Genomic DNA, 13261 nt, shown 5'->3' with positions numbered 1-13261 from the left:
TATTATTAGCTCATTCGGCATTCCTGGGTTATGTACAGGAAAAAACTACGGAAAATAAGTGGCAGAACATGTGATAAGGACTACCATATACTTTGGACATATTTGGTATTTGGAGATCTGATCAGGGTAGAAAAAAAAACACAGTACAGCCGCTAAAAGCAGGCGATGGGCATGGTTTGATGTCAATTTTACATGTCTAGTAAACGAAAAACGGAGTCTTGTAGCTGCGTTTTAGACTTGGACTGAAACTTACCAACAGCCTCTCAGATCACCTCACATCTGCGAGCTTATTACCCATTTAGACATCTGGTGCGAAGTTTCTCATTCACTCGTCTCCCGTTAACCTGATCTTTGCTATCGACGTTCACAGAGAGAATGTATTCATCGGATGTTAGAGGGTCCTCTTGAGTTTTGCATTCCTGTCAAGTTTACTCCATAACAGTAGACTAACGTTTTTTTTAGTGTATATTGAATACTTAACTACTGAACATGAAAGAACATCAAGAGTAGAATGTAGACTAGTCTCCGTGGACACAGTTTGTATTTTAGGACGAAAGACTCTGTACACGTCCGGTTATATTCTCCTTTCTTGCAAGATAATGTCACATAGTCCAACGACAGTAGGTATAAAATACAACTGACATCAGAATTTATGCTGTGTTATATCTTTATTTCTGGAAAGATAAGTACAGCTTTCAATCAGGTTCATACTGATTGAACTAGATATGATACCTTTCTCTTCAGCGATGTGTTCTACTGAAAACAATTGAGAAAAGTTAGAATAAATTGCTTTCATCTCTCTGACTGTGAGAATACCCAATGTTTCTGTACTGACTATTACTTTTTGTCTTGTAAAGTTTTATGCTTTTCAGTATGCTGAAAGGGTCCTGGCAATGAGCCATGTTACCCAAACACGACTATTCTATGTCAAAGTATCGATGTGGTAAAAGGACATGACCGCAGAAACGGAATTAACTTCAAGAAAATAATTTTCACGTCCCTGATATGCACAAACAGTGTAGTACAATCAGGACTGGGAGAACTTTTGCTCTTATCTTCCCACACGTATTGTATGTTTCAATGCCTCAACAAAGTCGAAGAGCAATTATAGCGCAGAGTAGTGTTGTCTAGAATGGTAACAGGACGAATACTTTCTTTTCGCAGAAAGTTGACGCTCCGTATTGTGCAACTACATGGCTATATCGCAACTAAGACATAAATGATTAACAAATATAGACAGAATTTATAAGAGAACCAATAAACATTTAGCGACAACTGGCGGAATTAACAAGATCTGTTACTGTTGTAGTTGAGGTAATGGAAACTTACACTCCATAGAGGAAAGAAAATGGAAACAAAAAATCCTAAGAGATAAATTGCAGTGTAGAGAATTATTGACTAATTGTGCAGGTTGTTGTTTTATAGTCGAAACGCTCAAACAGTCAGTGAGCCACAGATAAGGAGAGAAAACGGGATAAGGAACAGATGTTCGCCAGAGCTAGGTAAATCACTGCATCCGTGTTCACTATGTACACAATTTGTGATGCGGCGAACAGTTCGCAGGCAGTGAAACGGTACGTAAAGGAAAACAGTGTAAAGAAGGATACCCTAAATTTTAATCATATAAATTATTTTCGGTGATCAATAAGTTTGCAAATTAAGCTTATTCAGATATCTTACATATTGAACAACATCCTACTAGTCCGCTGTGGAAATCTGTTAAGCGTATTGCCTGTCGGTATGCGCCATCTAATTGGAGGCGACAATACGGAGAGGATGATTTTTCTATGTGTTTTGTCACGCCTGTCCATCAATGGCTTGCTCTGCACCTGGGTGCGTATTACGAACCAAAACTTAGAGAGATACTCTACTTACTGATCTGTGTCATTTTTCTACCTATCTGGTAATTTTCACGCAGTGAACTTCTGAAACTGAAGAGGTCGATATGAATAACTTGCATAAGTTCATAGGACACAATATAACATACTGGCCGCTTTGAAGCGCTGTAAATGTTGTAAGACTGGTGCCAGGCAGTCATGTGACCTTCATCCGTCGACAAAAGTCAAGGCAGTGAAACGGTACGTAAGGGAAAACAGTGTAAAGTAGGATACCCAAAATTTTAATTCATATAAATTATTTTCGGTGATCAATAAGTTTGCAAATTAAGCTTATTCAGATATGTTACATATTCAACAACATCATACTAGTCAAATTTCAGATTAAAATAAACCATCGCAGCGTAAAATATGCGTGTACTTGGCTAGGAACAAAAAACCGGCTTTTCCACTCCCTACTGGTGAGGTAAAATAGGGTACCTATTTAAATGAATGGAAAGAAACTTTAAAACAAGGAAAAAGTTTTATTTTAATGGAAAAAATACATCAAACATAGGAATCCCAAAAACTACTAACAAGGGTTATGACATATCTTCTTTGAGTTACCAAAACTCAATTTGAAGACTTCGAAATATTTCGCTGACATAAGAAAAAGTCTTAATAACTGGTCTTAATGAAAATCCGGAAACACACTTCATTAATAACAAAAAATCAGAAAGTTGTTATTTCTGCCTTGGCACTGCGAAATTTATGATGAGGGCAGACACGACAAGATACAAACGCCTCCATCCCTTCATTGACAACGGGTCTGAAAATAGGCTTTGACAAAATATCCATGCTTCGTCTGGGTCTTCTTCGCCTCATGAACTCAAATAATTTTGTTGTTTTTTAAATTTTTTCGGCTGTTGTAGTCTTTCCATCAGTCGTTTCCTGACTTTTCGCTTTGTGTTTCTTCCCTACAAATAAATTGTCCCTTTTAGTTTTTTCCTGCTACCATTTCTGACTTTTTCTTCAAATTCAAAATCGTTGTTGTGTGGAGAGGTCAGTATTCCTACGTTGTTCTTTCTCCAATTTGTGATTTTCTTAGCACTTTCTACCAAGTCATCTTTCTGAGCACGGCCAGGTTAACCCATGTGGAGGCCCAGGGCTAGAAAAAATGTGTGTCGCCTGCTTACTTCATGTAGACCTAATACATTTCTGGGAAAGTACAATAGGAAAGGTAAGTCAATACACATACTTCTACATCAGCCATTCCATGTATTAGATGATATACCTAACTGAACGTTCCAATTGCATAAACGAGCCCCCCCTCCCCTCACACGCACACACACACACACACACACACACACACACACGCACACACACACACACACACACACACACACAAATTAGTATCTCAAAGATGTCTTTTCCTCGTTTTCGTCCAAGTGAAATATTCTATCAACCCAGGAAGTCAAGAGAACTGGTCATCTCATGTTCAACTGACAAAAGGGCGAGAGCGGAAATTCCTTCTCCTTGCATTGTAGCATGTAATTTGTTCTTGATAAGGGCTATTTTGGAGAATCTTCTCTCAGCTTCATGATTCGCAAATCGTATTGAGCCGAAAAATCGGTAAGCAATACTACATTTGTAAAAAGACAATTTTCAACCATCAATTCACATAATTCGACTGCCGAATTGATTGGCAGTCTTTTCTGTTCTTCAAATTTCACTCAAATGAATAATTTCACATCTAAAACTTTCTTCATCGAGATCATCTCGATATTTTTCCCAAAGGTTTGACGTTTCCTTTAAACGTTCTTTAGCCTATTGTTTACTATATTATTTGTTACAAGTAGGAAAATATTTGATGCTTTGCAATACTTTTCTTCTCGATTTTTCGTTTCTGCTTGCAGTTAGTCAACAGCTGCAGTAAGTGCCCCTCGAAATTTATCAAGTCTACTCAATTCTTTTGATTTTTCTCTATCAGGGAATCTCCTTGTTTTGCATTTGCTTTCGTAGCCACAATCTCGACACACATGCTCACTTAATCCGCTAGCTTGGTTTTCATATTCATCTAAATTTTCCCTAAAATAGCTGAAACACGGAACCAATGATAGCAACTCTTAATATCCGCTAATTAAGTCCAGCCCAGGATTTTGCAAATATTTGTTAGTTTTGTCCATGCCCAGGATTTTGCAAATATTTGTTAGTTTTGTACATTCTAGACAAGACGTCATCTCAGAAAACAACTAATCCTCCAGTTCTTTAAATTTTTTTCTGAAGTGATTCCGCCTCATTTCTTGTTGCCGCCTTTTCTTCTTTGTTCTCGACAACTTCTTCAAGTGACACATAAATGGCATCGAAATTCTGTCGAACAGGTGATAATGCTTTCTCAGGGCACGACCATCTAGTGTCGGGTAGTGTGTTAAGTCCAACATTACTCTTGTTAAGAATGTGCCAGCGGTGAATAGAAGCTACAAAAAAGTCATATAATCGTTGCAAAACTTGAAAAATATCAGCTGATTATAACAATTTCACCACATTGTTTTGGACCAGCGCAACACAGTGGACATAGAAACGCTGATGAAGTCATTTCCTTTATCTTTCCACTTAAACCTGAATACTTACCTCTCACATTACTGGTATTTTTATAGGACTGAAATGTTTATGTATTTCTATAACGCCGAAACATTTCTTACCAATAATTTTCGTCTGTTTTGACCATATGCTGCAGTTCCCTCGTTCTCCGGTGTAGAAGTCACGTCACTGAATTTTAGCGATAATTAGCGCAGTGTTCATCAATCACCAATTTATCTTTCCCCTTCCTCCCGTCAGAAAATCCACAGGTTGAAAGTAGAATAAACATTAACTAAGTCCATGCCTTCACTGAATAATTAAAAGAAAATATAAAGTGCATTTCCTGTGATTCGGAATATCGCAGCAATCTGCTTTCATTTTTCTCTCCGTTTAGAAGTTTTCTAAGGAACAAGTTTTTGGATAAGTATGTTTTCGTGACTTGTAGACACATTCACAGTTGCTAAATTGTTCATAACGTAGTCTAAACCTTTCGCTAAACACATTTCCACGAATAGATTTTTCACGTTTTTCCATTTCGCTGCATCCCCCTCTCATGCTCGATATTTAACTATTTCACTGTCAGTACCGTCACCGGTTTCGGTTTCATGATCGCATTCACCACCGCCTCTCTTACAAAATACTGCTCCACAACAATTTCAGATTCACTGAAACTCGTCAACACTTCTTAGAAGAAGTAGGCACAAGTAGACGAGGTTCTGGTTCAGTATAAACTTCACTAACGTTATCAACAGAGTAGTCTTTCTTCGTAAAATACTAAGTCACTTTCAGCAGTTTCTTCACGGACTTAGCAGCTGCTTTCTGAGACTTTGGTTTGATGGCACCACTGTAAAACTTTCTCACGCGTTGAGATTCCATTTCAGGTCCTTAAAACGAGGATGAAACTCAAATATGATTTACATACTAACTATTTAGAACAAGCGATGTCACCGCAGGTACTAACAAGAGACAGTCTTCATATATACTGTACATTACAACACTATAAACAATACTGACACACGAATTAACAGTTGAGCTCTACAACAATAGATAAGCGGTAAAAGCAGCGAAGAGAAGAAGGGAGGGCGAGGCGAGAGTCTCTCACAGTTCAAGGAAGTGTTTGATGTAACCCGTGTACTGTTGTGATCAAAACGTTCTACCAGCCTCCTTGCATACAGAATTTATAAACGAACGGATCTTGTTGACATGAAAGAATACGTCCTACTGTGAAAATGTGTAGTGACTTAATTTTGCGCTGGATTAGGCCTGGGTGTTCTGTAACTACACGAGACTGCAGAACGCTTGTGTTCAGAGACAAAATATGAATCACGATTATCGTGCACTATATTCGATCTTATTTTTCAAAACTCATTTACGCTAATTTATTAAGGTGGTGGATGTAACAAACATAGAAATTTGTTTGATATTTTTGGTCACATTTTATCCTATGACAACCATTACACCTTGAGTGATTCTTATTAGACATTGCTAAAAACAATTCATAAGCCAAGATAGCATAAAATATTTTTTATTCAACGCAACCGGTTCCATCAGTCTCAGCTGTCATATTCAGGTCTTAAAGATTTTTTTGTAGTAAACCTGATTCATTTTACGCTCACTTCATGCACAAGACGTCAAGTGCATACAACTCATAACATTATAAGCGTTTGTCGTCGCTAAAAAATTTAATATCACACAGCATTTTGTCCAAAAGGTTATGCGAAAGTGGAATTGCGATGTGTAGTATGCGTCCAGAGTGAGTAAACAGCTGTGCTATTGTGTACGTATGTGTATCATGTAACGAGCATCTTTGAGCGGTATATATGTGGACATGGCCATTTGAACAAGACGCCATGTTATTTCAAATATTTTAGCGTGACAAACGTTTATGATGTGGTGAGTTTCATCCACTTGTCATCTTTTGCATGAGGTCAGCGTAAAATGAACATAGTTTACTTAAAAATAGCGTGTAAGACCTGAACATTACAGCTAAAACTGTTGTAACCAGTTGTCTTGAATAAATTATTTTGTGTGATCTTGGCTTTCGAATGGTTTCTAATAATTAAAAGAGACTGCCCTTCAATATTCGCATAATGAGACAGTCTTACCAGACACCCAGTAGAGAAATCAATCACAGTGGATGCCCTTGCCCCAATCCTCTAACCCACGCCCACCTGGATCCCTGGTCTAGAGCCCCCATAACCTCCCCATTCCCTGCTTCAGCATTAGTAGCTTTCCCCAGTATGATTTTGTTACACACAATGTGTCCAATATTACCACACAGTGCAACACCGAACAAAACGTGGTGTCTGTAAGTTAGCATTCACGTAATGGCATCAAACGAACACTGACATGTAGTGAAGACATGCTTAATCGAGATGACTGGGTGTTGTGTGATGTCCTTAGGTTAGTTAGGCTTAAGTAGATTTAAGTTCTAGGGGACTGATGACCGTAGGTTTTAAGTCCCATAGTGCTCAGTGCCTTTTTTTTTTTTTTTTTTTGCTTAATCGAAATAGCTACTTAACTGTTTCTTATAAGGTAATGTTTCTCCAACACACTGCTTCAGGAAGCACCAACATTGAAGAAAATTTCAGCAAAAAATTCAAAACTATAAACTATCTAGAAAGGGAAGCAACTTCTGACCTCTAACAGCGGTTATTTACAGTTCCAAGAAAGACCCCTGCTTGTAGTTCCCGAGTGTTATCAAACTGATGGCAGCAATAGTCACGGAAATCTGAAGCTGCTCTGTCCGACTGACACACTCGGTTTTATAGTGCTGTCTCTTGCTAAATGTTGCAGTCGGTTGTTTGGAATCAGCGGAACAGAGTACTTCACTGAACTGCATGTTTGGATGTGCCTGTTAATGGCAGATGGTTTCTAACCTGACAAGGATTTCCTCTGCAGGGAACGCTCTTTCATCTCATCCAGTTTCAGAATGAAGAAGGGAACGGCGTGCATTGGACATCTGGATTTGGGTACCTGTGAGACATCCATTGCTCATAGCTGCACATCTTGTTTGGGACAGATACGTAGGAAATGCCCAGCAGCTGACTGGAGGCGTGAAGTGTGATCTGACGAATCGCCTTTTTGCCTCATTTCAAGTGATGCCACGCGACCATTGCACCTAAGATCCCATGGGGCGTTTCAGCCACACTCTTTGGAGAATATAGCCCAGGGCGGACGTGATTATGTCCCATTTTGAAGGTGTGTTGCGTCGCATGAGATGAGCCTACTCATTGATATTAGCGTGAACATGTACCAGAATTCTCGATGTCTGGACTTTACTCGAACAGTGAAAAGGACTTACTGGGTAGCGGATTAGCGGAGCAGTGAGGGAAATATTGATTCACTTCTGTTCTAGAACAGCGACTGCTTGTCTCATCTCTTATGTCTTCCATGAGTATCAAGAACACAGTTTTTGATAAAGTGATGACTGTTGCTTCACTGTCAAATTGTTGGATATCATGATACTTAAAATAATTCATACGTTATGTTAACTGCTTGAACGCAAGAGCAAAATACACAAGGAAAAGAACTCTTTTTCTAGATTATTGGGCAAGTTGTAAACAGCAACGTATTGAGAGACAGAAAGTACATGATGATGGCTCTCAATCTTCCACCGTAACCGAGACCATTAGCATGAGGTAACCAAGGAGTTGGAAACGTGGGTTCTACTATGCCAAGACTGATGGGTAGCTACAACAGGAAAACACAATTAATTAGTAGGAGTACAAAATAAGAAAGTATTTATTACTTAACTTTGTTGTAGTCCATGACCTGCTGGTCATGACTAGACTAGACGCGACTAGACTAAGCGTCTGTAGAATGACATAATTTAAAAGTCACAAATCTTGCAACGACGAATTAATCTCTCGCAACCTTGAATGTCGAATCCGGTGAATTTGAAGACTAACTTGGCTGTCGACATGACGGAACGCAGAATTGTTTATAGCTGCCAACTTAGTACTGTTGACTTTACGGTAGTACTATTACGGAACTTCACAACAGGGCTACAAAGACTTGACGGCAGCAATGACTGAGCGGCAGATGATGACTGACTAATATCGGCGCTGGCTGACGAACTGTAGACTGGCCCCGGCCGCTGTGGCCGAGCGGATCTAGGCGCTTCTGTCCGGTACCGCGCTGCTGCTACGGTCGCAAGTTCGAATCCTGCCTCTGGCATGGATGTGTTTGATGTCCTTAGATTAGTTAGGTTTAAGTAGTTCTAAGCCTAGGGGACTGATGACCTCAGATGTTCAGTCCCATAGTTCTTGGATTTGTAGACTGGCGCAACTGCAGTACACTCCTGCTATACGTGAAGTGGCCTAGCGGCACCTCGCGGTGAGCATACGTACTGCGACTGGGTGTGTACTCTTTGGCTAGCACAGATGTTCTCCTGTTCAGTTTATCGAGAGAATCGCATCCGGCGGATCGATCTCTCAGGCGGCGGTGTGGTCGTATGACTGACGACATCACACTTTAGACATAAAATATTTGACAGAGCGAGCACTGAGATGCAGTCCAAATTTTCACTTGAAATGGTCCCCAAAATTCACAATAAATCTAATTCTACACCGACTGACAAGCTATCATGATTGACCACGGTGGTCGTATGGATTCTATTCAGAGACGCTCTGGGCACTCGTTTACAGCTATATGCGAAAAAAGTGATATGAGATGTAAATGGGAAACACCCCTTCACTCGTTATAAGACTTCGATGTTACAGTATGACTCGGAGACAGTGTTACACGATTTGACATGTTAGAGGTTGCTGCCTAATACCTGCATCGGGTAATGTGCGACACTAACTGGTATTTGATGTCGACAGGCGGAGGCCGTGTCAGCAGCTGCGTACAGCTGCTCCTGGGTGGAGGCGAGCGAGCGTTTCAAGCAAGCCATGAGGATCCTCGTCAGCCGTGCGCGGAAGCCGCTGGTGCTCACCGCTGGACATCTGTACCCAATCGACAGAGAAGCGTTTCTCTCGGTAAGTTCCTGAGAATGACGGTCCGTGGTTATGATGTAGCTTCAAGCGACGGATCGTGGATCCGATTCTTGGCAAGGAGGGTGCGGGATGTCGGAGTCTGCTACAACTGTTCGGCTCCCCCGACCCTCCCCCGGTACATAACACGTCATCTCACTTCCTTTTACGTGCCACAGATGCCTAGGATTTTAATAATAATAAACCTAATACACATAATGTTTTAATGCAATAATAATTTGTTTACACCGTTTTACCATAACATCCGAAAAAATTTCACTCTAGTCAAATATTCATCTTCTTAAACTTCGGAAGTACATGTGACACGAAATTCAGATAACAGCTATAATAACCACAAATTCTCAGAACATTCTCCACGTAACTATTCATGCAATATAAAATCGAAGAGTGCACTTCCCGATATTAGTATTTCACTTTAAATTTTCGCAACTACCCGTTAGACTTTAAGCTGAGTGTGTAACTAATATGAAACCGGTACTAATGCATTAAAACATTTCCCTTCTCTTAAGAAATTGTACCCATAAATGAGGAACGCAATCTTACTGATATGGGAAGTAAACAGGACACGGGCTGTTGGGGTGGAGGGACTAAACCCAAGAAGAGGATACACCAGAAATATTTTTCCCTTTATTTTACTGTAGCGCCTAGAACAGCTCGGCCACCCCGGCCGGCCCTCTGTCTTCCCCTACAGTTTTTAACCTGTCGAGCTCCCTCTAATACTAAGGAAGTCAGTCCCTCATATCTTCACAGATGTCCTGTCATCCTGTTCCTTCTTCCTTGTTTTCCATATATTTCTTTCTTCTCCGATTCTGCGGAGAACGTTCTCATTTCTTACATTATCAGTCCGGTTAATTTTCGACATTCTTCTTTAGCACCAAATCTCCAATGTATCTATTCTTTTCTTTTCGAGTTTCCCACAATCCGCGTTTCACTACCATACAGTGCTTTGTTCGAAACGAATATCCTCAGAAATGTCTTCCTCAAATTAAGACCCATGTTTCGGACTAGCAGACTTGCCATTGTCATGAATTATATTTCTGCCGGCGCTAGTCTGCTTTCAATGCCCTCCTTGCTCCCCACATTATTGGTTATTTTGCTGCCTAGGTAGCAGAATTCCTTAACATCATCTTCTTCTTGACCATCAATCCTGATGTAAAGTTTCTGGCTGTTGTCATTTCTGCTACTTCTCGTGACTTTCGTCTTTCTTCGGTTTATTTTGAATCCCAAGTAACGGATGCAGATCAGTTTTCCACTTCACAAACAACAGCTGAGTAGATAAAGGCACCACTAAGTCACATTGTCTATACCATTTGCATTGTTATTATATGCATGATGCGTGATCTTAAATTGGTGCAGCTATGAGCACGCTAACACAGCAATAAATCAGTAGAATCATCACACTTGTACAGGAATCAATATCATTACAATAAGGAAATTGCAGCTATGAAAAGAAACATGCTGTAATATAATTAAACAAGCAGTCCCACTGAATCTGGTTGAGATATAGCTGGCAGTTATTAAAGGTCTTCACATTTGTTAATTGGAATTCCTATCAAAAAAAGAATGACCTAAATACAACACTAGCAGATAATCACACACCCATTTAAAGCTATCTGCAGCATGATCTAGCCCTGTAAATCTCAAGAAGAGAATTTATACCAATTTAAAACTTTCATATTTCGAAAGCTCCACAGGTCATCGAAGTTATAATCGAAAGATATCAAGAGCACATGCCTATCTGCAGCATAAGTGATCTTAATAGCATCACACTTTTTCCAACAGACTATGAAGTCTGTTGGAAATTCATGCACTGGCAAGGTGAACATAAAATGATTACAAAATATGAACTAAACTGAATAAAAAGCACATCAGACACTTCACATTAATCTATCCTCAAAAAGTCACCATTCAGGTTTTTTTTTTCTTTGTGGGATTTTGATTCCCCGCCAGAGGTGGAGGGGGGGGGGGGAGGGGTTGGCAGCAGCACAATACCCCGCTCTGCAGCCTACAGAAAAGTTAAAAAACAAATTCAGGAAACATAAAAAAGTAACAAAAGCAGGCGATAAGACGGTGACTGTTAAAAACTGAAACATGGAGAAAAAGATACGAAGAAAATGTAAAAACAAAACGGTCGGCGAATCAGATTAAAACACATAGTAAATAGGCAGAATTAAAGAACACGGCGACAATCTGTTCGCGCGAGATAAAAAGAAAAAAAAAAACTAGCGACACTGAACACTCACTTGAAACAGCACTATACGAGTACAGGGGGGAGCCGCCAGAGGGAGGGGACATAGAATCATCACCATATGACAGCTGCTACTACGAGAGTCGCTCCAAAAGAAATGGACACTACTTTTGTGAAAATACAGTTTTCATTCTGCACGTGTGAAAGTTTTACAGTGTGTAGATACATCTTTCCTGCTTGTTTTTAAACTTAGTTCAACCTGTTCCCGTGAGTGGCGCCGTCACACCATGTCTTCAAGATGGCTTCTACAGTTGACGTTCGTCAGAAGCAACGTGTTGTCATAGAATTCCTGTGCTGTGAAAACGAGACAGTGGGAAACATCCACAAGAGGTTGAAAATGTTGTATCGAGATGCTGCTGTCGATCGCAGTACAGTTAGTCGGTGGGCAAGCTCTTTACGTGATGAAAGCGGGCGCGACAAGATTGAGGATTGTCCTCGCAGCGGCAGGTTCAAATGGTTCAAATGGCTCTGAGCACTATGAGACTTAACTTCTGAGGTCATCAGTCCCCTAGAACTTGGAACTACTTCAATCTAACTAACCTAAGGACATCACATACATCCACGACAGAGGCAGGACTCGAACCTGCGACCGTAGCGGTCGCGCGGTTCCAGACTGTAGCACCTAGAACCGCTCGGCCACCTCGGCCGGCGCAGCGGCAGGGCTCGTACTGCACACACTCGAGAAAATGTGCAATGAGTTAACGAATTGGTGACCGCTGATAGACGCATCCCAGTGAACGAGTTGTCACGCTACGTTCGGCTTTGGGAGGAAGTGTTTGCAAAATACTGTAAGTGTTGGCTTTAATAAAGGTTTGTGCCAGGTGGGTTCCCAGGATGCTGACAGTGGCTCACAAAGAATGGACAACACTGAAACAACCTCCTTACAGTCCTGACCTGGCTCCATGTGACTATCGTCTCTTTGGGAAACTGGAAAACTCTCTTCGTGGAACAAGGTTTGAAGATGATGATTCCCTTGTGCACGCTGCCAAACAGTGGCTCCAACAGGTTGGTCCAGAATTTTACCATGCGGGTATGTAGGCGCTGGTTCCAGGATGGCGTAAGGCAGTTGAGAGAGATGGAAATTATGTGGAGAAATGAAAATATTGTTCCTAAAGGATGTATGTACACACTGTAAAACTTAAAAAAAAAATAGCGTGCATTTCTTTTGGAGCGACCCTCGTAGTTCATATGGCTCCCGTAATAAAGCCATGAAAGTATACAGTTTCCTTTCAATTTTTAATATTATGAACGAATAACAACCAGATTTATATTAGTGAAATGTTAGGTAATAAACACACATTCTTGGCACTACGGAATGAAGAACGGGACATTAATATGTGTTAAAGTAATCAGGATAACCAGTCATACTAACATGGACAATAATTGTAGTTGCATGTTCCCTTATAGAGTTAAGTGCCCCACACTAATGTAAACTGCACCTTGTATTGCCTAATACCCGATGTAAGAAGCATGAATCACAAAAGAAACTACCCCCGATGCATTCAGGACGGTAGCACACTGGAAGTTGCATGAAAAGAAGAAATGAACACTATTTACCGAAAGCTGTTTGTCATTCTGTTAATACCGTGAAAGGCAGATTGTTTTCATTAAGCTGTGCTCGC

General features: G+C 40.4%; 1 protein-coding gene across 1 annotated transcript in view; it reads left to right on the top strand.

Moving 5' to 3' along the window:
- The window catches only part of LOC124545817, a 76778-nt gene extending 65554 nt beyond the window's left edge, over nucleotides 1–11224 (top strand). Inside the window, exons 4-5 of the mRNA XM_047124769.1 lie at nucleotides 9221–9376; nucleotides 11174–11224. Of these exons, the coding sequence (XP_046980725.1) occupies nucleotides 9221–9376; nucleotides 11174–11224 (207 nt within the window). The remainder of the gene's footprint in view (nucleotides 1–9220; nucleotides 9377–11173) is intronic.
- Nucleotides 11225–13261: the final 2037 nt, after the last annotated feature.

Source organism: Schistocerca americana, chromosome 8, assembly GCF_021461395.2.
Source record: "Schistocerca americana isolate TAMUIC-IGC-003095 chromosome 8, iqSchAmer2.1, whole genome shotgun sequence".
Classification (NCBI taxonomy): Eukaryota; Metazoa; Arthropoda; class Insecta; order Orthoptera; family Acrididae; genus Schistocerca; species Schistocerca americana.
The sequence above is the reverse complement of the archived record's forward strand: the minus strand, read 5'-3'. Positions and strand labels throughout refer to the sequence as shown.